This window comes from Amblyomma mixtum, chromosome 2 (genome assembly GCF_055824585.1).
Source record: "Amblyomma mixtum isolate Tamu chromosome 2, ASM5582458v1, whole genome shotgun sequence".
Classification (NCBI taxonomy): Eukaryota; Metazoa; Arthropoda; class Arachnida; order Ixodida; family Ixodidae; genus Amblyomma; species Amblyomma mixtum.
Window position 1 is genome coordinate 127,083,211 of NC_143013.1, and position 26,378 is coordinate 127,109,588.

Genomic DNA, 26,378 nt, shown 5'->3' on the forward strand with positions numbered 1-26,378 from the left:
ACCACAACCTTTGTATAGAGTCTTATACAGTGGAGGCCCAGGCTCACACGTCTTAAAGAGGGTAAAGAAAATGCAGGTGCCGCCAGGAGCTAGGACCTTTTTCTTTAAATTACACACCAGAACGTTGCCAGTAAAGAAATTTTTTGAGCAAAAGGATTTATTTTTACCTTGGGGTTCGCATTGTTTAATCTGTAAGCAGCCGGAAACAGTAGACCATGTTTTTTTACATTGTTGGGAAGGGGTTTATTTTTGGGACGTTTTGCAACGGACTATGAAGAAAGACTTCCCCCTAGATTCGCATGGCATTCGTTATTTAAGAATTGATAATGACGACGGGGTTGCATTTGATTTAATTATGCTCCTGGGTCTCCACTGTATATGGCGCTCAAGAATGGCAGGCTATCACTGTGACAGGGAAGCACGCCCTGCCCGAATTTATTTCCGAGAGTCTATGGACTGGTTTGTCGCTATACAAAAAGCGGCTGCGGTACCTCCCGACTTGTTCTCAAGGGTAGAGCCTTTGTTGTCTTTGCGGGAGTTTTAATGTGACGAAGCCAGCCTGACGCTGGCTGAGTATGACTTTCAGTGTGTTCATTGTCTTGTATTATTGCTTTTGTGATTTGTCTGTTCTTTTTCGTGCAGTGTTGTTTTCCAAAGCCAGGAAATAAAGAAAAAAAAAGCAGAGTGGCGCAGTGGAAGCGTGCTGGGCCCATAACCCAGAGGTCCGTGGATCGAAACCACGCTCTGCTATAGTTTCTTTTGCTCTCTTCGGCGGCAGGCTCTCTGTCATGGCCACCATGCTGCTTCAAATTGAAATACGTGGAACTTTTCCTGCTCCCTCGTCCAGCAGAGTGGCGCAGTGGAAGCGTGCTGGGCCCATAACCCAGAGGTCCGTGGATCGAAACCACGCTCTGCTATAGTTTTTTTTTCTCTCTTCGGCGGCAGGCTCTCTCTCATGGCCACCATGCTGCTTCAAATTGAAATACGTGGAACTTTTCCTGCTCCCTCGTCCAGCAGAGTGGCGCAGTGGATTCTACTTCCGGCCACCGAGCGTGACGGACGTGTAATGACTAGCTCCGTCGGAGCGGCTACAGCGGCCATGTCTGGCCGCGGAAACGGGAATTTTGGCTCGGACAGCGAGTACCAGGTTGTACTGCCTAGTTTGCCTACAGGGCGTTTTGTTTTGAACACAGTTTTCCTGCACGGGAACATCAGTGCTCGCCCCTACAGGGTGGAAGATTTTCGAGATGCGCTCGCTCCACCGTCGCTCCTGCCGGAAGTTATCGCCCTGGGGGCGTATCGCATGAGTCTTGTGTGGGCCGTAACCTTCAAGGACGCCGACGCTGCGAAGAAGATTATCAACATCGGTGAGCTCAAAGTGAAAGGTGCCCGATGTCTTGTGATAGATCCTGTAAACAGGGACGTCCGAATGAATCTACATTGGCTCCTACACAGCGTACCGGACGAAGACGTGCGGCTTGCCCTCGCTCCGTTCGGGAAGGTGACGGACGTCACAAGGGAGCGATGGCGTGCACAAGGCGTGTCGGACAAGGGTTCAACTACGAGGCTGGTGACCCTTAAGTTGAACGCCGGCGTCAAGATGGACGACTTGCCCCACCAGGTGAGCGTAGCCGGTGAGCTTGCGCTTGTGGTCGTGTCGGGCAGGCCTCCCCTTTGCCTGCGCTGCCGCGGCACAGGCCATATTCGGCGTGAGTGCAAAACCCCACGTTGCGGTGCTTGCCGTCGCTTCGGGCACGAGGAAAGCCAGTGCGCTCGGACGTACGCCAGCGTCACCGGACCATCGACCAGTGAGGAGACGACAGAGCTGCTCATGGATGAGGCCGATGCGGAGGACGCATCGAGAGCGGCGAGCGGGCCAGTGGCGAGCGAGACCGCGTCGGCTGCTCCTCGAGCGGATCAGTGGGAAGCGCAACTTTGCCCGGTCGACACTCCGTCGCAGTCGCCTCCAGCTCCTGCACAGGCTGACGATGTCGTGACGAGAGATGCGACTGCAAAGCCTGGGGACTCTCCGGTGAGCGCCGCCTGTAATGTGGCTGAGCCCATGGACATTCCACCAACAACCAGTGTCACGGCCGGAAAACGGGCGCATGATGACAGCGCAAGCAAGGAGCCGCAGCAGGATGCCAGTGGGGCGATGAGCCTCCTCCTAAAATGCCAGGTATGAGGCGAGCGCCCTACAAGCCGCGGCCGAACATTCCGGCCGACTCACGGCAGACAGGGAAACCGCCTCCGTAGTTTTGCAGTGTAGCACCCGAGCTGGGGCGTGGGTGGTTTGTGGTGCGGTCGTGATGGTAGACACCATGCGACAAGGTCTTTTTTTTTCACTCGATATGGCGATCAATCTCACGGAAGCACTGCGTGTAGCAACTTTGAATGTACGAGGCCTCGGGGCAAGAAGGCGACAATGCCAGTTGAGTCGCCTTCTTCTAGAGAACGATCTACACGTAGTAGCAATTCCGGAAACTAAGATTGAAAGTGAGGAGGCGACGGATCGAATGGTGTCTGTTTTCCGTACGCATTTGGATGTATGCGTGTGTCACTCTGTTGGCGCCTCATGTGGCTGTGTTCTCTTCATTCGGAATAACCTTGGTATCACTGTGCAGTCCTTGTTCTCTTGTGAAAGCGGCCGACGTCTTGTCTTTGATTTTTTGCATTGCGGCCAGAATTTCAGGGTTATTTGTGCGTATGCGCCAAATTTAGAGACCGACCGGAAAATGTTTTTTGAGCGCTTGCAGACATATTTAAACTGTGACAGGGTGCTGGTATTAGCGGGCGATTTCAATTGTTTGTCATGCCTCAGATCGTGCAAATGGTGCTTCTGTGCGAGACAAAAGCATGGACGTCTTGAAAGAAGTGGTCTACGACCACTATTTAGAGGAAATTGGGAATGTATTCTTATATGGTACCCGTCCGCAGTATACTCATTTTCAAGGAAATAGCCATGCACGGCTAGACAGACAGTATGTGTCAGCAGAGCTGGTACCTCTATGTACAATGTACGAAGTAAAACCTGTGCTCTTAATGACCATTCCCTAGTAATAGCAACTTTTGGAAATAAACAAGAGAAAACTCGTTGCAACTGGCACTTGTGGAAATTTAATTCTAAATTATTGGAAGACGAGGGATTTAATAATGGAGTAACGCAAGAGCTAAAGAAGCTACTTGCAGCGCAACGGATAAACTACGCTACCCAATGGGAAGAGTTTAAGCAGCTTGTCAAAATAAGAGCGATTGAAAAATCTAGCACCTTGAGGTACGCAGAGAAACAAACCGAAACACAGCTACACGATCAGCTTGAGTTCCTGATCAGTATAGAAAGCGCTGAACCAGGAACATGTTTTAATGAAATAAGGAATTGAAAAACACAGCTTGAAAGAATAGACGCTGATAAGTACAGAGCGGCAGTTATTCGTGCACGGTCCGAGAAGCTGTGGGCAGCGGAAACGCCAACAAAGCGTGCTATGTCTGATGAGAAACGATACGCATGTCGGATGGAAATACGACAAATAAGCACCGGCGCAGATATTTCGGCAGACAGCAGTGTTATCAAGCGCGTAATCTGTGACCACTTCAAAGACGTACTGGGTCATTCGCGAAAAGCTGAAGAAAACTTTTACAGTGAATTTTGTGGGTTTCTAAGTGGACACAGGCCACCACCCACCGCGGGTTCGAGCTTCGCGCGAGCCAAGGGCCCCGATCAGCCGTCACCACACACACACTGGGACACCGATGCGGTGCACTCAACCTCCGCTGGGAGGAGAGCGATTCGCCGCAAAGAAATAGGCCTCCAAGTTCACAAAGGAGATGTTTATTCACATCGTCCTCCAGCTGATACACACACACTCAATAGTCACCCCGTCCCGGGGGCGCGCGAGGAGCAAGGCTCCGCTGCGCGCACGAAGCGACTCGAGCAATGCGTGCCGCTAGCACGCCGCTGCAGGAGAATGTCCCCGCGGCAGTGCTGTGATCTCCCTCTCGTGTCGACCGTTGGGCCGGTTGCGAGAGAGAGTGGGCAATCAACGCAAGGTACGCCTGTCTGAGGTCGCTGGACCCCGCTGGACAGGCTCGAGCCGCTGCAGGTCAGAGGACACGTGCGGGCGAGCTCGAGTAAGCACTGGTCCGAGCGGCAAAGGCCGGCAGGGACAAACAGTAACGTACGCACCTTTCGCTGTCTCGGAGGGATCTCCCTCTCTGGGCCCCGCTCGGACGGTCGCGCGGCGCGCGGCCGCCCAAAGCGGGGTCCCGAATTCCCGCCAAAAGGCGCCAATGGCAAAGGCCCTTGGGGAGCCGGGGCGGAGCTGTGGCTAAATGACAGTGATTAGTCACCCAGCCGCCTCTCCACCGCCTGAGGCGGGAGCAAGGGAAAGAGGAAAACAACGCGGGCGGCCGGCACAGCCGCGCAAAGGCGACGGCGGAAAGCCAGATTCCCACATCCCCCTCTCCTTAAATGCCCTCCTACCCATCGGCAAAGCACGCGGCCAAAATAAAGAAATCAATACACAAAAAAAATAAGCTACACTTCAGTTCCAAAATAAAGAAATGAATACACAAAAAAAACTAGCTCCTCTTCAGTTCCAGCCAGAACAATATAAAAAAACAAAGGAAAAACAAGGCAAACAAACAAACACTGCCATACGCTTCAGTAAATCAAAACAGCTTGCAGATTATATACACGGTACACAAGAAGATGTGAATACAACTGTACAGCTATGTTACAGGTGGATGCCAGCCTCAAAGTTCGATGGCGCGGCCCTGTGGGCCGGTCGGCGACTCACCGCTCGCAGACTTCAAGTTGAACAGGTTGGGAGGGCCGACGACTGATGGCGGTCTTCTTTCCGTTGATGTATGGTGCGTTGATGACGACGGGGCCGCGGCAGAGCACTGACCTCGCGCCCTTGGACACGACATCACGTTCGGGCACAAGACAGTTAGTGCACCCCTTTCACGCCGGCTGAAACGGGCGAGGACGTTCGGCGGCGTCCTGATGTGTAACCTTGGCCACAGCGAGGGGTCCTTCTCATCCTTGCGCTCACGCAGAAGCACACAACGGCACAACCTACAGGCGTCGCCTTGGCTCATGGTTACGCGCGCACACAGTCACAGCCACAAACACGCATACACCGGCACGTGCGCGGACGCTGGTCGGCGACAACGATCCCCTCATCAGAAGCGTCCAGAGGCGCCGCGGCGAGGGTCAAAGGGTGCACTTTCCGCCCCCCATCGTCCCAAACGCCCCGCCAACTTCCCCTCCATACGGGCCGCACAAAACTCGCACCGCGACACACGGCTCCTTAACGAGCCAACCACCCACAGTCGGGCCGGAAATGAGAAAAGGCGCGCTGTACAAACGACACCTAATCCAATCTATTCCTTCTAGAAGATAAGAGCAAGCACGAGCGGGCTGAAGTTTGCCTATGTACATCTGGGTACGTTAGAACAAAAACAGATGTACAAGCGGGAAACGAAAGTGGCTAGAAACTGACTCAAGCAAACAAATAAATAAACTGATAAACACACAAGGCTGGAACTGAGCATGCTGCCAAAACAACAACAGAAAAAAAACACACCGTGCTTCACCTGGGTAGGGCCTGACAAGAAAGCTCGCCAGCTAGCTGAGGCTGCGTGACTTCGGTTGCGGAAAAGTCCGCCGTCCGGCATCAATCACACAGGTGACCGTCGCCTCAGATTGTACCGGTGCTCCGTACGCTTGCGTTCCGCAGCACCAGTTGTGCCTTTACACTTGCCTTTGATACCAATGGGTACCGGCGCAAGCTCATCAGACCGTGACGCGTAGGCCTTCAGGTCAATGAACCCCTGCTTGCTCCTGGGGAAAGGCCCCATCAAATCGCAGGTGGCCATCTGCCACGGACGCACACTGTCAATCGGTTTCATCATTCCAGGCGGCTTGCCGCCCCGTGACTTCACCGCTTGACAGACATGGCAGGAACGGCAATAGCGGAAAATATCACGCTTCATGCCGGGCCACGTCACCGATTGACTCAGTTTTGCAAAAACTTTGGAGTCACTCAGATGACCGGCCAGTGGTTCGTCATGAGAGAATCTCAACAGTGCGCCTCTCAGACTTTTGGGGATAACCACCTTGAACGGGTCGATGGACTCGTCATCGGTGGCTATGTATTTCAGCACGAGCCCGTCATGGTCCAGCAAATATGAATCCCCGGGGTTCGCCGCGACACACGCTGGCTTCTGCCCCCCTGCGCCCGCTACAATACAAGTAGCGTCACGGCGCTCCGTCTCCCTGAGACCGTCGCTCACCTCGCGACAAAACGGGTCATTTTGCTGGGCTTTCAGTAGCTCTTTAGGGCTGAAAACGATTCCAGTCATCCCAGAGGGGAGCTTGGTCTCGTCCCCACTCAGGTTTGCAGCCAAAATTTCCGTTCGCGTCGGCAACTCCGAGGCGCTCACGAAGAGCTTTGCCTCTCGTCCGCTTTGCGAAGCGCTGCTTGCCTGGTTAGCGGAATGGGTTAACCCGTTTGCGGGTTCCCCCTCCTTGCCGCCCGGCGGCTCGTCCGCTGTTTCGCCCCCTCCGCCTACAGGCGTCAAGGCGCCGCTGGCGAGTGGGGCACGGGATAGCGCGTCAGCTACCACGTTTGTGCTCCCCTTTCGATACTGCACGGAAAAGTCGTAATGCTGTATCAGGAGAGCCAGCGCGCCAGCCGACCCGCAGGCTCGCGGAGCCGCATCAGCCAACTGAGCGCACTGCACCCCTGCCTCAGTGGAGGCTTGACAGGGCTGCACGAACGAGGGAGGCAAGGCTCCTAGTTCGATGAGCGGCGTGGTTTCCACAGGGAACCGGGCCAGCGCCTCGCCGTTCCCAGAGCAGAATTGACTGCTCGCGGGGCACGGCTGCTGCTGTTCGAAACTGCCGGTTGCGGCAGCGTGACACGAACTGCTTTCGCACTGGGCGGAAAGCGTGCACAGCTGAGGCATGCGACCAGCGGATGCACCGCAGGGTGCTTCCGATACAGCTCCAATGGGAGCCGCGTGGTCGACATTTTGGGTTGTGCCGCCGTAAACCCCAATGGGGGCCGCGGCCAACCACGGTGTCTAGCTATTCGAAGGAACAGCAGCCAGCGGATCAAACGACGCTACAACTCCGTAGGGAGCCGACATGTAGCTGCCGAGTGCCGCGCTGGGGGTGGTAGACACGGTGCGCAAGCGTGATCGTCAAGGCGACCTGCTCGGCTAATGTGCCATCAAAGGCGTAAGCGCCAATGACTTAGCACGTTGGGCGCCAGTTGTGGGTTTCTACGTGGACACAGGCCACCACCCACCGCGGGTTCGAGCTTCGCGCGAGCCAAGGGCCCCGATCAGCCGTCACCACACACACACTGGGACACCGATGCAGCGCACTCAACCTCCGCTGGGAGGAGAGCGATTCGCCGCAAAGAAATAAGCCTCCAAGTTCACAAAGGAGACGTTTATTCACATCGTCCTCCAGCTGATACACACACACTCAATAGTCACCCCGTCCCGGGGGCGCGCGAGGAGCAAGGCTCCGCTGCGCGCACGAAGCGACTCGAGTAATGCGCACCGCTAGCACGCCGCTGCAGGAGAATGTCCCCGCGGCAGTGCTGTGATCTCTCTCTCGTGTCGACCGTTGGGCCGGTTGCGAGAGAGAGTGGGCAATCAACGCAAGGTACGCCTGTCAGAGGTCGCTGGACCCCGCTGGACAGGCTCGAGCCGCTGCAGGTCAGAGGACACGTGCGGGCGAGCTCGAGTAAGCACTGGTCCGAACGGCAAAGGCCGGCACGGACAAACAGTAACGTACGCACCTTACGCTGTCTCGGAGGGATCTCCCTCTCTGGGCCCCGCTCGGACGGTCGCGCGGCGCGCGGCCGCCCAAAGCGGGGTCCCGAATTCCCGCCAAAAGGCGCCAATGGCAAAGGCCCTTGGGGAGCCGGGGCGGAGCTGTGGCTAAATGACAGTGATTAGTCACCCAGCCGCCTCTCCACCGCCTGAGGCGGGAGCAAGGGAAAGAGGAGAAACAACGCAGGAAGCCGGCACAGCCGCGCAAAGGCAACGGCGGAAAGCCAGGATTCCCACAATTTCTACCGTTCATGCCGAAACTTGACGAAGAAGTGAAAACGCGTCTTGAGCTACCGATTTCCGTGAACGAAATAGAGCACGCGATAGACACATTACCAATTGGTAAAGCTCCTGGTCCAGACGGCCTTGGGGCTGCTTTCTACAAAGCATTTAGAGCTATGATGGCTCCTGTCCTGCTGAAAGTATTTGCCGAGTGTTACGAAGCAAAACGTGTTCCCATGTCCTTCACAACTTCACACATTGTGCTCATACCAAAAACTGATGATCCGGAAAAACGCCTGTTGGTGAGCTCTTATCGTCCGATAAGCCTCACCAACGTTGACTACAAAATATTCATGAAGGTGCTTGCAAAAAGATTGCAGGGAGTCATAACCATGCTGGTAGGTGAACATCAGACATGTGGCATAAAGGGGCGAAGCATCGCCACTAACACACACGTAGCGCGATCCGTGCTAGAATGCTGCGACTCTTTTGACAACCAAGTGGCGATGATGCAGCTGGATCTGGCAAAAGCCTTTGATCGTGTTTCCCATGAAGTACTCTTGGCCATATTAGATTACTCGAATGTGGGCGAGATAATAACAGAGGGCGTGAAAATAGCCTACGCAAATTGTACAACTCGAATTGTTGTCAACGGAGACCTCACAGAGAGCCTGCAAGTGCGGTCTTCTGTGAGGCAGGGTTGTCCTTTGTCACCCTTGCTATTTACGGCCTACCTTGAGCTACTTTGCCTGGCTATTCAGAATAAGGACCGCATAATGGGCTTCAGGCTGCAGTCAGTGGAAGTGAAAATCTTGGCATATGCCGATGACATTGCAGTTTTCTGTTCAAATAGGGAGTGTTTGTGAAGCCACAGATGTAGTACACAAATTCTGTAGATCCACTGGAGCGCAGATCAACTGGGAAAAAAGCTACGGGTACTGGCATGGCAGTTGGGAAGTCACGCCCGACTACTATTCTCGAATTCGCTGGTCCACCATTCCAACAGTATATCTAGGAGTACCACTTGATTGTTACCGAGAGCCTGATCGGTACTGGAATGAGCAAGCAGCGAAAGTCAAGGAAAAAACCGATGCTTGGCAAGGACGACAATTGTCCATGCTCTCACGTGCTACTGTTTGTAATATTTTCCTTGGCGCAAAGATATGGTATGTGATGAATGTGCTGAGCGCAGCGCGGGTCAACATTCAAAAAATGCATCGTGTTTTTGCCGTTTTTATTTGGTCTTCAACTTGGGAGAGGACCAGTCGAACAAATTTGTTTTTGTCCGTGAAGAAAGATGGGCTTGGACTTGCACATTTATTTTTGAGACAAGTGGTCTCGCGTTTTATGTACCAACGAGAGAAAAACGATATGTTCCTACTTACCGTAGTGCAAACTCGGCTAGGTCGATTTCTTCCAGAGTTTCTTGTGTGTTCGTGCCAAAGCATGGGTGGGGCCGTGAGAGGGTATCTGCGAGAGGTCGTACTCGCGTATAGGATGTTGCATGTGCGATTTTCTATGGAATATTTGTGTGGCGTAGGGAGAAAAAAATTGTATAAGGATTTAGTGGACATAATGCTACCTGTACCGATGTACCGTTTCCCACATCGTGGAGGCCCAGGAGCAGATGTTCTTAAGAGAGTAAAGAAGATGCCAGTATCGCCATCAGTCAAATCCTTTTTCTTTAAACTTCACACTAACACATTAGCAGTCAAAACATGGATGCAAGATAAAGGCATCTTCATTCCCTGGTCAACTAACTGTTTTCTATGCAACAAAGCTGAAACCATAGAACACGTTTTTTTGGACTGTTGGGACCCCATCTTCTTCTGGGATGTTCTTCAAAGGACTTTAAAAAAAGACTTACCCTTAGATTCTTATGGCATAAGATTTTTACCGTTCCACGACGCAGATGGTATTCCATTGGATGCGATTATGCTCCTGGGCCTGGACAGCTTGTGGAAAACAAAAATGCAGTTCAACCATGCTGATGTAGAGGTTCGTTCTGTACGGGAACACTTCATTCAAAGTGCTGTACGTTTCAGAGAAGTGTATCGAGGACTACCTGAACCGCCAGAATGGGTTGATGTGCTTGACGTTTTGACGCAACTGAAAAAATTTTAACATGCCGTGTCAGCCAAAGCCTGGCTGGCACGTTTTATCAGTTGTATATTGTTGTGAACGTCGAAGTCGGCAATAAAGAAAAAAAAAAAAAGCAGAGTGGCGCAGTGGAAGCGTGCTGGGCCCATAACCCAGAGGTCCGTGGATCGAAACCACGCACTGCTACAGTTTTTTTTTTCTCTCTTCGGCGGCAGGCTCTCTCTCATGGCCACCATGCTGCTTCAAATTGAAATACGTGGAACCTTTCCTGCTCCCTCGTCCTTGTTGATTGTTTGTGTTGTCCAGTGTTTTGTGTCAAAGCCAGGCAATAAAGAAAAAAAGCAGAGTGGCGCAGTGGAAGCGTGCTGGGCCCATAACCCAGAGGTCCGTGGATCGAAACCACGCTCTGCTACAGTTTTTTTTTTCTCTCTTCGGCGGCAGGCTCTCTCTCATGGCCACCATGCTGCTTCAAATTGAAATACGTGGAACCTTTCCTGCTCCCTCGTCCAGCAGAGTGGCGCAGTGTTCACTGTCACGGTAAGCATCGAGCGGAACAGTGAACACTGCGCCATTATTGGACAGGACAGGTCAAAGAGACACGGGAGAGAGCTGATAAGTGGAAAGGAACGACCTTGTCGATTTTCGCCAGAGCCACTGTTTGCAACCTGTTCTTTATCAGCAGGCTCTGGTACGTAATGCAGGTGTTGCACTGTTCACGGTTAAGTATTCAAAAGCTACACCGAATTTTCGCCGTCTTTATCTGGTCGTCTGAATGGGAGCGCTGCAGCCGAACCAACCTGTTCCGACGAGTACCAGACGGGGGGTTGGGATTGGGCCATTTGTTTTTGCGACAGCTGGTCAATCGTTTTTTGTTTTTTAGGGACACAAGAGACCCTTTTTTGCGTACCGTATGCCAAGTTAGGCTGCGGCATCTACTTCCAGAGTACATAGTCGGAACTGCTGAGGTGTATAGTAGGGTCACCGGTTTTTACCGGGAAGTCGTAGCCAGTGTAAGGTTTCTTTCCGCGCGATTTTCCAATGACTTTCTGTCCAGTGTGAAACGAAAGAAACTGTACCGTGCCTTGTGCGATGTAGTTTTCCCCGAGCCCTTGTACAGGGCCTTGTACAGTGGAGGCCCAGGCAAAGATGTTTTAAAGAGAGTTAAAAAAATGCAGGTGCCGCCTGGAACAAAAACCTTCTTTTTTAAATTGCACACCGGGACCTTACCGGTTAAAAAATTTTTAGAGGGAAAGGAATTGTTTTTACCCTGGGGATCTCACTGTTTAATTTGCAGAAAGCCGGAAACAATAGACCATGTATTTTTACACTGTTGGGAAGGGGTTTATTTTTGGGATGTATTGCAGCGAACATTAAAGAAAGAATTTCCACTAGACCCGTATGGCATCCGGTTCTTATGTGTTGAAAATGAGGATGGGGTGCCTTTCGATTTAATAATGCTGACAGGCCTCCACTGTATATGGCGCTCCAGAATGGCAGGCTGGCATTGTGACAGTGACGCAAGACCTGCCAGAATTTACTTTCGCGAAAGTATGGAGATGTTTCTGGCCATTCAGAAAGCCGCTGCGGAGCCTCCGGAGTGGCTCTCAAGACTAGAGCCGCTCTGTACGTTGCGTGAATTTTAATTGGACGAAGCCAGATTTATGCTGGCTGACCACAAGTCGTGTGTACATAGTTATTGTCTTTTGTTGATTGTTTGTGTTGTCCAGTGTTTTGTGTCAAAGCCAGGCAATAAAGAAAAAAAAAAAAAAAGCAGAGTGGCGCAGTGGAAGCGTGCTGGGCCCATAACCCAGAGGTCCGTGGATCGAAACCACGCTCTGCTACAGTTTTTTTTTTCTCTCTTCGGCGGCAGGCTCTCTCTCATGGCCACCATGCTGCTTCAAATTGAAATACGTGGAACCTTTCCTGCTCCCTCGTTCAGCAGAAGCCAGATTTATGCTGGCTGACCACAAGTCGTGTGTACATAGTTATTGTCTTTTGTTGATTGTTTGTGTTGTCCAGTGTTTTGTGTCAAAGCCAGGCAATAAAGAAAAAAGCAGAGTGGCGCAGTGGAAGCGTGCTGGGCCCATAACCCAGAGGTCCGTGGATCGAAACCACGCTCTGCTACAGTTTTTTTTTTCTCTCTTCGGCGGCAGGCTCTCTCTCATGGCCACCATGCTGCTTCAAATTGAAATACGTGGAACTTTTCCTGCTCCCTCGTGCAGCAGAGTGGCGCAGTGGATTCCACTTCCGGCTGCGATAGCGAACGGACGCGTGTGAAATGGGCTCCGTTGGAGTGGTATCAGCGGCCGTGTCCGGCCGAGGTAACAGGTTTTCTTCTGCATCGGATGATGAGTACCGTGTTGTTTTGCCTAGTATGCCTTCAGGGCGTTTGGTTTTGAATACCGTTTTTATGCATGCGGACGTGAGAGCACGGCCCTACCGAGTAGAAGACTTCAGGGATACGCTGGTGAATTTGAATCTGCTCCCCGAGGTTACGGCCTTGGGGGCGTATCAAATGAATCACGTGTGGGCAGTTACCTTCAAGTGTGACGCAGGTGTGCAAAGACTGCTCGCCAACAACGAAGTGCAAGTGAAGAACCATCGCTGCGTTCTCATCTACCCGTCTCACCAGGACCTACGGTTGAAACTGCACTGGCTGCTGCCCACCGTCTCCGACGACGACGTGCGGGCGGCTTTGCTAGTGTACGGGAAAGCGACAGATGTGGTCAAGGAGCGTTGGAGGGTGAATGGTCTGTCTGACAAGAGCTCGACGACCCGGACCGTGACTTTGAAGCTCAAGGCTGGTGTGAAGCCGGAAGATATACCACATCAGCTTAGGATTGCTGGTGAGCTGGCCCTTGTCGTGGTGCCGGGCAGGGCACCCCTCTGCTTGCGATGCCAGAGCACAGGCCACATACGTCGTGACTGCAAGGTACAGCGCTGTGTGCTATGTCGTCGCTTTGGCCACGACGAGACCGAGTGCGTGCGTACCTACGCCAGCGTCGCAGGGCCCGCGAGGAGTGACGATAACTCGGAGCTCCTAATGGATGAAGCAGCAGCCAAGGCGGAGTCAGAAGACAAAGCTACGGCTGGAAATGAGCCGGCTGAGCAAGCCTCGGGCGAATCAGTACGCCAAGGCCTTCCGAACCTCCAAGAAAATGGCACACATGCGAGAACAGAAGACCCATCGACGGCGAGGTTGGTTCAGGACGAGAAGATAAACGCGACATCGGTGGGAAGCGCCAGCGAGGGGGTGCAGAACATGGACACATCAAACGAGGGCACCGCCGCCGCGGTGACTAAACGCTCGCACGAAGTCGTCGAGGAAGATAACACATCTTCTGGCCCGCCTGTCAACGGAGAGCCACCGTCAAAAGCAGCTCCCGTGCGTCGGTCGACGTTGCGACCTCGACCGAACATCCCTCCAGACCGGGGGACGAGGGCAACGACGCCGCCGCCGCCGCCGCCGGCGTCCTCGTAGTTGTAAGTTTTGTGAGTGGACGAGCGCTTGTTCTGGCGCTGAGGATGCTTCTTGTCAGCGGTAAGCACCATCCTCTTGGTCTCCTTCCATACTACAATGGCGCTCCCAGATAGAGCTTTGCGATTCGCCACAATCAATGTCCGAGGGCTATGTGCGAGGAGGAGGCAACGGCAGTTATATAGGTTGTCAACGGAAAAAGATTTAGATATTATTGCCGTACAAGAGACGAAAATTGAAGGAGATGTTGAGACCGAGAGTATGGTGCTGCCTTTCATGTCACATTACTACGCGTGTGTGAGCCATGCGGTTGGGAGATCCGCAGGCTGTTTTTTTTTTTGTGCGCCAACATTTGGGGCTTGAGGTGCAGGCCGTACGGTCGGACATTGCAGGACGTATGGGTCTTTGCGATTTTAGTTTTGGTTCAGTGCTGTGGCGGGTGATATGCTTGTATGCTCCTAATGTACTCGAGGAAAGACGACAGATGTTTGAGGGACTCAAAAATTATTGCGATGTCGATCGGAAACTAGTACTGATGGGAGACTTTAATTGTGTTTTAGCGGCGCGAGATAAAGCGAACGATACACCGTACAGAGACGCCAGCACGGCAGAACTTCGAAACTTAATCGATGAATTTGGGCTCGAAGACGTAGCGGAATGCTTGGAAGACGACCACTGCGTTCGCTTTACGCATTTCCAAGGAGCCAGTCACGCCCGGCTTGATAGAATGTACGTTTCGGCCGAATTGACAGCGCTTTGCACTCGTCCACGTTCCTGGCAGAGCTCCGCTCTGCCTCCGGTGCCGCGGCACCGGACACATACGTCGGGAGTGCCGTGTGCCACGTTGCGGGCTCTGTCGTCGCTTCGGCCACGACGACGCCCAATGCGTGCGAACATATGCTACCGTGGCTGGTCCTGGTCGTAGGGATACTACAGAGGAGCATATTATGGACGAAGTCGACGCGGTAGAGGCGACCTGTGAGAGTCGGGAAGAAGCAGTACCGAAAAGCATAGCCTCAGAAAAAGCAGTGCTTCCCACGGAACATGAGGCTGCCAACTGAGCAGAACCATCTGTGCCTGACACCAGAACTGAGGCGGAGGCGGGAAAAGCAGATGATGCTTCGGTAGGTGCACCTGAGACGGTTTTGGAACCGACCGACGAGAAGGACATTGACACGGAGATGCCCGCGGCGTCAACTTTGCCAGCAAAGAGGACGCACGACGAAGCTGATGACAAGGCGACGAGCTACGACGGGACGGACCATGAGGAGCCTCTTCCCAAAGCGCCTCCTGTTCGACGTGCGGCCTACAAGCCCAAGCCGAACATCCCTCCTGATCGTAGGACTTCGTCGGGTGTCCCTCCGCCTTAGCGGAGGTGCCTTGCAGGGTCTTCGTGCTGGTAACCCGGTCTTCGATCGGGTTCAGTGCTGACACCGCCGTACTTTGCAAGCTGGAAGGATTTTTGATGAGGTGAGCTGCAAACCGATGTCACTTCGAGAGCGGCGAATCCCAACCATTTAGATGGCGTCTCAACTAACATCTAGCTTGCGTATTGCCACACTGAACGTGAGAGGTCTTTCTGCGCGAAGAAGGCAAAATCAGCTTAAACGTCTCTTGTTCGAAAACGAAATCGATCTGTTGGCTATTCAAGATACAAAAATTGAAAGCGAAGAGTTGACAGATGCGATGGCAGAAATTTACCGTGCACAGTTCAGTGTTTGCGTGTGCCATGCAGAAGGAAAGTCGGGAGGGTGTCTGATTTTAACTCGAAGCGGCAAAGTCGCCGTGGAAACTGTATTTTCCTGTGAAAGTGGCCGGATTGTAGCATGCGATTTTTACTTTTCTGGTGTAGAGTGGAGAGCTGTGTGTGTATATGCACCTAATAGAATTCCCGAACGAGATGCCTTTTTTCGCCGTGTTCAACCTTTCCTGCTGACAGAGAAGCGTGTACTATTGCTTGGAGATTTTAACTGCGTGTGTAGACCTGAAGATAGAACAAGCAACAAAACCCTGCAGGACACGAGTGTCGAGCTGCTGTCTGAGATGATGAATGAAGCAGAATTGGAAGACATTGGCATTATAATGCAAGGTTCAGAACAAGCACAGTACACGCATTTCCAAGGCGTTAGTCACGCAAGGCTGGACAGAATTTATGTTCCTTCTGAGGTTGTGCCCTTGTGTTCCCAGTACCAGACTGTGCACGTCAGCTTCAGTGATCATTCTTTAGTCGTGATCACACTTGGGGAGAGGAAAAGGACTGTCAAGTTTAGTTGGGAATTATGGAAATTTAATGACTGCTTGTTGGAGGATGAGGAGTTTAGCGAGAAATTAAAAGACTCAGTCAAAAGCTTGTTAGAAAAAGAGACAGACTTTATACAAACATGGGAACAATTTAAATGCGACGTGAAAGTGGCCGCTATAGAAAGAGCATGTGTGTTAAAGCGTAAAGAAAAACAACAAGAAAAGGAACTTCGTACCGAGCTTGACTTCATGCTCAGCAAGGAAGGCGTCAAGCCGGGGTTGTACAGACAAGAAATAAAAGAGACCAAAACTAAGCTTGAACTAATAGATGAAAAGAAATATCGAGGTGCTGTGATAAGGGCACGCAGCGAAAGATTTTGGCTTGGGGAGACGCCCACAAAAAGGGCGCTCAGCGACGAAAAACAGTATGCAGTTTCGAAAGAGACAAAGGAAATTTGTTATCGCAATGGCGTAACTTCCGAATCTGAGGTGATTGAAAGGGCGTTTCTGGATATTACCAAAACTTGTTCAGCCTTAAAACGCCTGATGTTGAACATTACAAAACTGCATTCCTGCCGCTAATGCCAAGAGTCGAGGAGGACCTGGCGCAGGTACTTGAGGACCCCATAACGGCAGCAGAAATCGAAGCTACAATACAGCAGCTGAGCTTAAACAAGTCGCCTGGGCCGGACGGCCTCGGTGCCGCACTTTACAAGGCTTTGAAAACAGAAATGGCAATAGCATTGCAGCGCGTAATAAGCGAGTGTTACGAAAGAAAGTTAACTCCGCCGTCTTTTCGAACTTCTCACGTGGTGTTGATCCCAAAATCGGACGACCCGAGTAGGTTGCAGTCAGTTGAGTGTTACCGCCCAATAAGCTTAACTAACGTAGACTACAAAATTTATATGAAAGTGCTAGCCGGACGACTCCAAACAGTAATTAAAACCCTTGTTGGCCCACACCAGACCTGCGGCATAAAAGACAGATCCATTTTTACTAACATACACGTAGCTAGGAGTGCCCTTGAATGCTGTGATGCAACGGAGGGTCGTGTCGCCATGATGCAACTGGACGTGCATAAGGCGTTTGATAAAGTTGTGCATGAAATTTTGTTCGTGCTTTTGGAACATGTGAATGTAGGATGTATCATCACTGATGGCGTGGAAATATGGCTGTACATCAAGGTTCATAATTAATAACCGCCTGAGTAATAGTATTCCTGTCTTGTCGTCAGTGAGGCGGGGTTGCCCTCTTTGTCCACTGCTTTTTGCAATTTTTGCACCTGGAGCCCTTTTGTTTAAAGCTGTTAACTACGCAAAACATTCGAGGTTACGCCTTTTGTCACAATGAAGTGAAGGTATTGGCATATGCAGATGATATAGCAGTGTTCTGCAGAGACCAGGAAAGCGTGCAAGAAGTGGTTAGAGAAGCCGTAAATTTTTTTGATGCAAGTGGCTGTGCGATAAGCTGGCAGAAATGTTTTGGTTTTGGCATGGAAAGTGGCAGGCCACGCCAGAAGTATTCTGTCGAATGAAGTGGGTAGACACGCCAGGAAAGTACCTCTTCGTGCCGCTAACCAACTACAGAGAAAGCAAGGAATATCGGGCCCATGAAACCGTACGAGTCAAAGCTCAGACAAGAAAATGGGGCGGTCACAACTTTTCCATGTTTGCAAGAGCTACGGTGTGCAAAATGTTTTTAATAGCGAGGATTTTTTACGTTCTGCAAGCGTTAACTTTGCCAAGGACTTCAGTGCAAAGGTTGCACAGAGTGTTTGCAACATTTATTTGGGCGTCAACATGGAACGTACCAGCCGATGCAATCTGTTCCACAAGGTGCGGAACGGGGGGCTAGTGTTATCAAATTTATTTCTTAGACAGATAGTCACTAGATTCTTTTTCTTGCGTCAAGATAATGATTTTCTGCGAACTGTTATACAAGTGCGATTGTCAGAATCACTGCCTGATTATGTTGTGTCATCCATGTCTGCAGGGCGGAGTGGGTTAAGTGCTTTTTGCAAGAAGTTGTTGCAGCAGTCCGTATTCTTCGGTCAAAATTTTCCGATGAGTATCTAACCATTGTAACAAGGAAACAGATGTACAAGGACCTGCTTGATGTGTTTCTGCCAGTGCCTGTTTATCGCAGTGCTTATCTTCTGGGTCCCGAAAGGGATGTGCTAAAAAGAGTCAAAAGAATGCCGGTGAAGCCTTCAGTGCGTTCTTTCTTTTTTCAATTGCATACTGGAACCCTCCCAGTGAAGCCATGGTTGCAAAGCAAAGGCCTTTTTGTACCTTGGTCAGTAGAGTGTCTTATTTGCAAAAAAGTGGAAACTATAGAACATATCTTTCTCGACTGTCATGACGCTGTTTTTCTTTGGGATGTGTTGAAGCGCACACTGAAAAAAGATTTCCCCCTGACTCCTTTTGGAATACGCTTCCTACCATGTGCAGAGCCAGGTGAAGTGCCTTGCGACCTGCTAATGTTGCTCTGCATGCACAGCCTATGGCGTTCGCGAATGGATGTCAGGCATGAACATCATAGAGTAACATAAAAGTAAAGAGCGGACACTCGGGCCCTTTCGCGGCCGAGTTCGGCGCTTCCCCGTTTCCGCCAGATGGCACTGAACGTGCAAATAAAAAAAGAAAAAGAGTATGATCTTGGCATATCTTGGCTTGCAGTGACGTGCGCTGCGCGCCTACGGTCGCAGTTACGTCAGCAACAGCGGCGTCTTTTAAGTGCGTCAAGCCAACGGGCAAGCACGCCCAGGCGGCAGTGTGCGACGGCCGACGGTGTGAGCGGCTGTATTTTTTTGCGGCGTCTGCAAGCTTCGTGGGCACGTCCGTTTTGTGTACTGCTGTGGTGCTGCGACGGTTGTTTCTTCCACTCCGTGAACTGTCCAACAAGAAGCTGCAGCTGTCGGCCTTAAAGGCGGTGGCGGCGGCTCTTCCTAAGCACTTCCAAAGAGGCAACAAAGCTGCGTCAAGGGCAGATGCCCACCACCAGGTTTTGACAGTAAAGCCTCCAAGATTCCTGTTTATGCCTATCATCTCTGAGGCCAGTGCGTTTCCCCGGGTCCGCTAGGTGCGCTGTGCACAAAAGTCGGCCGCTGGGGCCTACGGGAGTGTCCGCTCTTTACTTCTATATTACTCTATGTGAACATGTTGTTGTGAATCCGGCTCATCAGTATTTCATTGAGAGCATCATGTATACTCAGGCAGTTTTCGGACAGCAAGCTCCTCAGCCTGAGTGGCTGCCTGTCCTCGACCAACTAAAATCATTTAACCAATTTTATCATCGTGCACTAGCTAGAAACTGACCTGTGCTTTTATTGCCATGTCATTGTATTTTTGTTTTGTTTGCCCGGCCAAGTCGGTAATAAAGAAAAAAAAAGCAGAGTGGCGCAGTGGAAGCGTGCTCATTCTACTTCCGGCCACTGTCGTGAACGGTCGCAGAATCATGAGCTCCGGTGGAGCGGCGATAGCGGCCCTTGCTGGCCGCGGAAACAGGTCCGACATGGAAGCCGATAAGGATTACGAGATTATTTTGCCGAACCTGCCAACAGGACGTGTTGTTCTCAACACCGTGTTTTTGCACGGCGACGTGCGAGCGCGGCCTTACAAGGTCGAAGATTTTCGTGACGCCCTCGCCCAAGCGGGTGCGCTCCCCGACGTAGTGGCGTTGGGGGCGTACCAAATCAACCATGTTTGGGCGGTGACTCTCAACAGCGCTGAAGCAACAAAGCGATTGGCGGCTTTCAAGGAGCTTCCAGTTAAAGGACGCCGGTGTGTTATATTCGACCCCGAGGACCAGGTGCTGAAACTGCGGCTACACTGGATGCTGCACGGCGTCGCCGACGAAGATATCCGGACTGCGTTTGCGGCCTTCGGGAACGTGACAGAGGTAACCCGTGAGCGTTGGCGTGTGCAAGGTGTGAAAAAAAAGGGCTCCACCACAAGGACAGTGCTGCTCAAGCTGAAGCCTGGAATGAAAGCGGACGACTTCCCCACCAGATACGAGTCGCCGGTGAGCTGGCCCTTGTGGTTGTGCCTGGACGGCCCATGCAGTGTCTGCGTTGTCAGGGCAGCGGACATGTCCGACGTGAATGCAAGGTACCTCGCTGCTCACGCTGCCGACGTTTCGGACATTCCGAAGATGGGTGTGTCCGCACATACGCTGCCGACACGGTGCCAGCGCTCAGAGAGGAGACACCGGAAGACATTATGGACGTCGTCGAGGCTGAGGAGGCAGCCAAAGGGACCGATGGTGTGGAGAGCTCTGCGGTGGCCCCCAGCGTGACAACTCCGACGACCACGGAAAAGGAGGCGTGCGAGGGCGTGGACAAGACACAGGCACTGCCATCCGTTGTTTCGGAGGCGCCTGTGAGCGAGGAAGCGCCCCTTCAAGGGACAAGTGTTCCGGAAACATCGGCGGCTGAGAACACGAATGCGGAAAACCGCGGCCGGTCAACGAGCGCTGGCAGTGCGCTGAAGCGCCCGCACGCCGACGCCGGTGACGGGGCGGATAAGCAGGCCCCTGGCAACGCCGAGGAACCACCTACGAAAACTGTGCAGGGGCGACGACCTTCCTTCAGACCGCAACCTAACATCTGGACGGGCCGGAGGGCAGCCGGAAAGCCGCTCTCGCAGCACGTCGAGCCCGATAATTACGATGGCGGCGGGACTTCTGGAAGCGTCTAGCGACGTGCTAGGCGCGAAAGGTAAGCACCATGCTACCAGCGTCCTTCTAAAGTACGAAAATGGCGATGCAGCAGTCACTGAGCGTAGCAACGCTTAACGTCCGTGGGTTTGCATCGAAAAGAAAGCAAAGTCAAGTATACCGTATTTTAACGGACCAGGACGTGGACGTGTTGGCGGTTCAGGAAACCAAAATAGAAGGGGAAGAGGACACGGGGAGCATGGTGCAGCGTTTCACGTCGAGGTACGATGTGGATGTTAGTCACGCGGTTGGCACATCGGCCGGGTGCCTTCTGTTCGTTAAGAAGTTGCCAGGACTGACAGTGCAGGAAGTGATTTCATGTATGCAGGGTCGCTTTATTGTCTGTGACTTCGTTTTTCATAACAGTGAATGGCGCGTTCTTTGTGTTTATGCACCGAATGCGGCTGATGAAAGGTTAACTTTTTTCGTGAGCATCCAGCGATATCTAAATACTGGGCAACTCGTCGTTATGGGCGATTTCAATTGTGTCTTAAGTGCTCGAGATAAGACAAGTAGCCGCGCCTTTAGAGACGCAAGCACGGATGTTTTGTCGCAGCTAGTTGGCGAATTTGCTCTAGATGATGTAGCGGAGTGTTTGGAGGGAGCGCGCAGCGTGAAATACACGCATTTTCAAGGTTCTAGTCATGCCAGGCTCGACCGTATTTATTTATCGTTGGATGCGATTCCGAAATGCCAAAATTATGTCGTTATGCCAGTGTCTTTTTCGGATCACTGTCTTGTGAAATGTACAATCGGCCCTAGAAACCGAAGGAAAAAATTTGTGTGGGGACTGTGGAAGCTAAACTCGAAACTCTTAGAAGATGAAGTTTTAGTTGAAATAATTGCAGGGAAGCTTAAAGAGATAGAACAACGGCCGTGCACCACCATTGGAGAGCAGTGGGAATGGTGCAAACTGTATCGGTAGCTAAGTCATCGTCCCGGAAGCCACGGGACATGCGCACACAGTCGGCTTCTGGGGAGAGGAGGTCGCCCTTCTTTCCAGTGGTGGCTATAAAACCAGAGCGCAATAAAGCACGAGAGCTCCTTTGCCCTGCAACCGTGTTGTCATGTTCTATCGACTGTGACAGCCGATACATGGTGTCAGAAGTGGGATGCCACCGACCAACAAGATGGAATTCCTAAAGCCACCGGAGCCGCTGCGTGTGACAGGGGACATCAGCAAGCACTGGGAGCTCTTTAAACAGAAGTTTGAGCTCTTCTTGACTGCATCGGAGCCAACCGAAAAACCTCGACCAGAGTCTGCGAAGGCCGCGCTGCTCTTGAGCATCGCAGGTGAGGAAGGCATCGCAATCTACAACACGTTTACCTTTGCGGATGGCGAGAACAAGCTCGACTATGCGACGGTGGTGAAAAAGTTTGAAGAATACTGTGCTGCCCAACGGAACGAAGTCCACGAGCGGTATATCTTCAGGAAACGGATGCAAGATTCCGGTGAGCCCTTTGAACATTTTTTGCGTGATTTGAAGACTCAAGCCCATTCATGCAATTTCGGCTCATTGACGGAGTCAATGATTAGAGACCAAATAGTTTTTGGCACCAGTGATAGCAAAGTACAAGAGAAGTTGCTCGCAGACAGCCAGCTCACCCTCAAAAAAGCAGAAGGAATCTGCAAAGCCGCTGAGAGCGCAGCTGAACACCAAAAGATATGGAATGAGCGCCAGCAGCAAACGATGGACTTGGTGCGAAAGGAAAGCCCGTTTTTGGGTAAAGCGCAATCAAAGCAATTCAAGTGCAGAAAATGCGTCCGAACTCATGCGCCGCGAAGCTGCCCAGCGTTCGGACGTACATGCAGAAAGTGTCAAGCAAGGAACCATTTCGCGGTCTGCTGCAAGGCAAATAATCAGGTGGACGCACTGCAAGAATCCGAAGAAGACTTTAACGTACTCGACGTGTCGGTTAGCAGCGTCAGCAGTCGACGTGAATGGACCGTTGAAGTATGCATGAACAGTTTGCTGGTGAAGTTGAAAGTGGACACGGGATCCCAAGCTAACCTGTTGCCCTTCGGTCTTTACAGGAAGATGAATCCCAAGCCATCATTAATGCCGAGTAGTGTGATCCTGAGATCGTATGGCGGCGGCATTATCAAACATATGGGTGTCCTCAGAACTCAAGTGGAGCTGAATAACCGAAAGAGCGTGTGCAACTTTTTTGTAGTGCGCAAAGGAAATCAAGCAATCCTTGGTCTTGAAGCAAGCGAAGAACTGGGTCTTCTGCCGCGGGAAGTTCACAACGTAACAGTGAACAGTTCTGATAAAGTCATTCACGATTACCAACACCTGTTCAGCGGCACAGGCTGTATTCGACGCGAATACCGCATGGCCCTGAGCGAAGGCGCCACACCTGTTGTCCAAACAGCGAGACGGGTACCTCTGGCTCTGCGAGAACCGCTTCGGCTAGAACTTGAACGCATGGAAAAGGCTGGGATCATCACAAAAGTCACAGAAGCCACAGACTGGGTGAGTCCTCTCGTTATCGTTCGCAAAAAAGACGGCAATATCCGAGTGTGCATGGACCCTAGAAAGATAAACGAATGCATTAAGCGAGAACACTACGAAATGCCAAGGCGAGAAGATATAGAATCCGAGCTAGCGGGCGCAACAGTGTTCTCCAGACTTGACGCAAACTCGGGGTTCCATCAGATCCCATTGCACGAAGAAACCTCCAGGATTTGTACTTTTGCAACACCGTTCGGTCGATATCGTTTTTTACGGATGCCTTTCGGTATTTCGTCGGCATCTGAAGTGTTTCAGAAAACACTAAATGAAGTTTTTGAATCTCTTCCCGGCGTGAAAGTGTACGTCGACGACATACTAGTCTGGGGCACTTCCCGGCAGGAGCACGACGTACGCCTTCGGTCAGCTCTGCAAGCAGCTGAGCAGGCCGGTCTCACATTTAATCGTGAGAAGTGCACAGTTGGCGTTCAAGAAATTGAGTTCTTGGGCGACGTTATCAGTGCAGAAGGTATAAAACCGAGCCCTTCACTAGTGAAAAGTATGTTGGAAATGCCCGCCCCCTCTGACAAATCGGGAGTTCTGCGAATGCTGGGGGTCGCAAACTACTTTGCAAAATTTTTACCCACGCTGGCGGAAAGAACGACTCTTCTCAGGAGCCTAATCAGACAAGATGCAGTTTTTGAATGGACAGATAACCATGCGAGTGAATGGAAACTGCTATGCCATAGCATGAGCCAACAACCGCTCCTGTCAATGTTTGACCCCAAAACACCAACAAAAGTGTCCTGTGATGCATCACAGAATGGGATTGCTGCAGCTTTAATGCAGTGTCATAGCGATTCCTGGAAACCCGTGGCTTATGCTTCCAAAGTGCTCACTGACGCACAGCAGCGGTACTCTCAAATAGAGAAGGAAGCACTGGCTATCGTATACGGGTGCGAAAAGTTTCACCACTTCGTCTACGGCCGGCAGGTTATTGTGGAAACAGACCACCGCCCATTAGTTGCCATCCACAAAAAAGCAGTTGGCGATATGCCGCCAAGGCTGCAGCGTTTTTTTCTTAGGCTGATGCGTTATGAGATCACAATAGTCTTCGTTCCAGAAAAAAAACTTCTGCTCGCCGACATGCTATCAAGGGCCCCCGCCGAGGACGATAAGAGCATCCAGAGCGATGACGTGGAAGTTCATGCCGTAAGTGTGGTTTGCTCACTTGTCAGCGACGACACGTGGAAGCGACTGGCCGTAGAGACGAGGAACGATCCTTATCTGAGCTCCGTTCTAAAATGCCTAAGTAATGGTATTCCTATCGAAGGGCCGCTGAAGTCAAGCGAGGGCGAACTGTCCGAAGTTAGAGGCGTCCTGCTAAAAGGCTGCAAGGTTATAATACCAACTACTTTACAACGGGAAATGTTAGAAAAAATACATCATGGTCATATGGGCATTAATAAGAACAAACTCAGGGCACGGCGTCTAGTTTTCTGGCCTGGAATGAACTCGGACATTGAGGCGTTTGTCAAGAAGTGTAGCGTATGTATGCAGTACGCCTACAGCCAACCAAGAGAGCCATTGAAAATGCGTCCTGTGCCTGAAAAGCCCTGGTACCGAGTGGGCATCGACATCTTCCAGTATGTTAGGAAATCCTACTTGTGTTTATACGATGCGTTGTCAAACTTCCCCGAAGTAGAACTGCTTAACGACTTGTCAGCGAGGAGCGTCATAGAGTCAACTAGCTCCATTTTTGCACGATACGGCATACCAATGGAGGTATGCACAGACAATGGTCCGCAGTTCGCATGTAACGACTTCGCTGCCTTTGCAAAGCGATATGATTTCAAACACACCACCTCGAGTCCACGATTCCCTCAATCAAATGGTCTCGCGGAGAAGGGTGTGCAAATTGTAAAGCGCATCCTAAAGAAAACCACCGAACTTAAACAAGATTTTTGGTTGGGACTTCTTGCTTACAGGACCACACCTCTAGAGTGCGGTCGAACCCCTGCAGAGATCCTCCAAGGCCGCGAGCTTCGCACCACATTGCCGGACTTGCGCTGTAGTGCCAACTACCAGGTGTACAAGCATCGCCAGACCGAAAGCCTCAAGCGGCCGTTGGCTCCACTGCAGAAAGGTGACGTCGTTCGGGTGAGGCAGAACACGTGGTCACCGAAAGCTCGGATCTTGCGTCAGTCCAGGTTTCCCAGGTCGTACGACGTACTCACCGAAGGTGGAAGAGTTCTGCGACGCAACCGGCGGCACCTGCTACCGACCAGTGAACCCTTTGAGCGGGAGCTGCCGGACTTCGTCGACGACGAAAACAGCTCGGACAATTCGGCAACCTCGGCCCGCACTGGTCCACCGCAGTCGCGTACTATCATGCCACAGCTCGGCACAGCGCCTCCAACGCAGGATCCCCCGCGCACTGCCTCGCCAGCACCAGCACTAAGGAGATCAACAAGACAAATAGCACCACCTCGGCGGCTCTCGTACAACAAGGACTTTGTACAGGTGCCCTAAATTTCCAATGCAAGTGAAGTCAACAAGGCGTCTGTGCGAGGGCCATACACCATTCAGATTTGTTTGTAACAGAGTTTTCTTCTCTTTTCTCTTTTCCTCTTCTTTCTTTTTTTTTTTTCCAAACGAAGGAGGATGTATCGGTAGCTAAGTCATCGTCCCGGAAGCCACGGGACATGCGCACACAGTCGGCTTCTGGGGAGAGGAGGTCGCCCTTCTTTCCAGTGGTGGCTATAAAACCAGAGCGCAATAAAGCACGAGAGCTCCTTTGCCCTGCAACCGTGTTGTCATGTTCTATCGACTGTGACAGCCGATACACAAACAAGAAATTAAGATGAAAGCTATAGAAAGAGCCAGTTGTATTCGACGTGATGAAAAGCAAGAAGAAGCATGTTTAAGGGCGACACTAAATCAGTTAATAGCGCACGAGTGCAAAGAGCCAGGGGTCTATAATGAGGATATTAGAAAACTATAAAAGAGAATTGAGTTATTAGAAGAGGATCGTTATCGAGGAGCGCTCGTTCGCGCCAGGGCCGAAAGATGCGCAGCAGGCGAGACGCCCACTAAACGGGCTCTCGGTCTCGAGAAAGCGCATGCTCGTCGAAACGACATAGAAGAAATAGAGTGGAACGGCAACCTCGTGACAGATAAAGACGGCATTGCACGTGCGTTTTACGAATACTATCAGCAACTGTTTGCTTTTCGCGACATGAACATGGACAGGTTTAAGCGCGTGTTTCTTTCTTCCTTGCCACGACTAGATGCTGACACCACAGAAAGGTTGGAGC

The 26,378-nt window shown here is 51.6% G+C and overlaps 1 protein-coding gene and 2 pseudogenes across 1 annotated transcript; all 3 read left to right on the plus strand.

Moving 5' to 3' along the window:
* The first annotated feature begins 1,066 nt into the window (after window positions 1-1,066).
* On the plus strand, window positions 1,067-2,256 carry LOC149360818 (uncharacterized; annotated as a pseudogene).
* Window positions 2,257-19,345: 17,089 nt separating this feature from the next.
* LOC149360819 (uncharacterized) lies at window positions 19,346-20,589 on the plus strand (annotated as a pseudogene).
* Window positions 20,590-24,184: 3,595 nt separating this feature from the next.
* LOC149360820 (uncharacterized) lies at window positions 24,185-25,869 on the plus strand. The gene is made up of 2 exons (XM_089572525.1): window positions 24,185-24,273; window positions 25,050-25,869. Exons 1-2 carry the CDS (start codon window positions 24,254-24,256, stop codon window positions 25,591-25,593), a joined length of 564 nt encoding a protein of 187 aa, XP_089428651.1. The 5' UTR covers window positions 24,185-24,253; the 3' UTR covers window positions 25,594-25,869.
* Window positions 25,870-26,378: the final 509 nt, after the last annotated feature.

What these genes read in the sequence shown, in the direction of transcription:
- LOC149360820 (XM_089572525.1), top strand. Translation starts at nt 24,254, where the DNA reads ATGACGTGGAAGTTCATGCC. An exon ending in ATGACGTGGAAGTTCATGCC is followed by an intron (nt 24,274 to 25,049) that starts GTAAGTGTGGTT and finishes TCTTGCTTACAG; the next exon opens with GACCACACCTCTAGAGTGCG.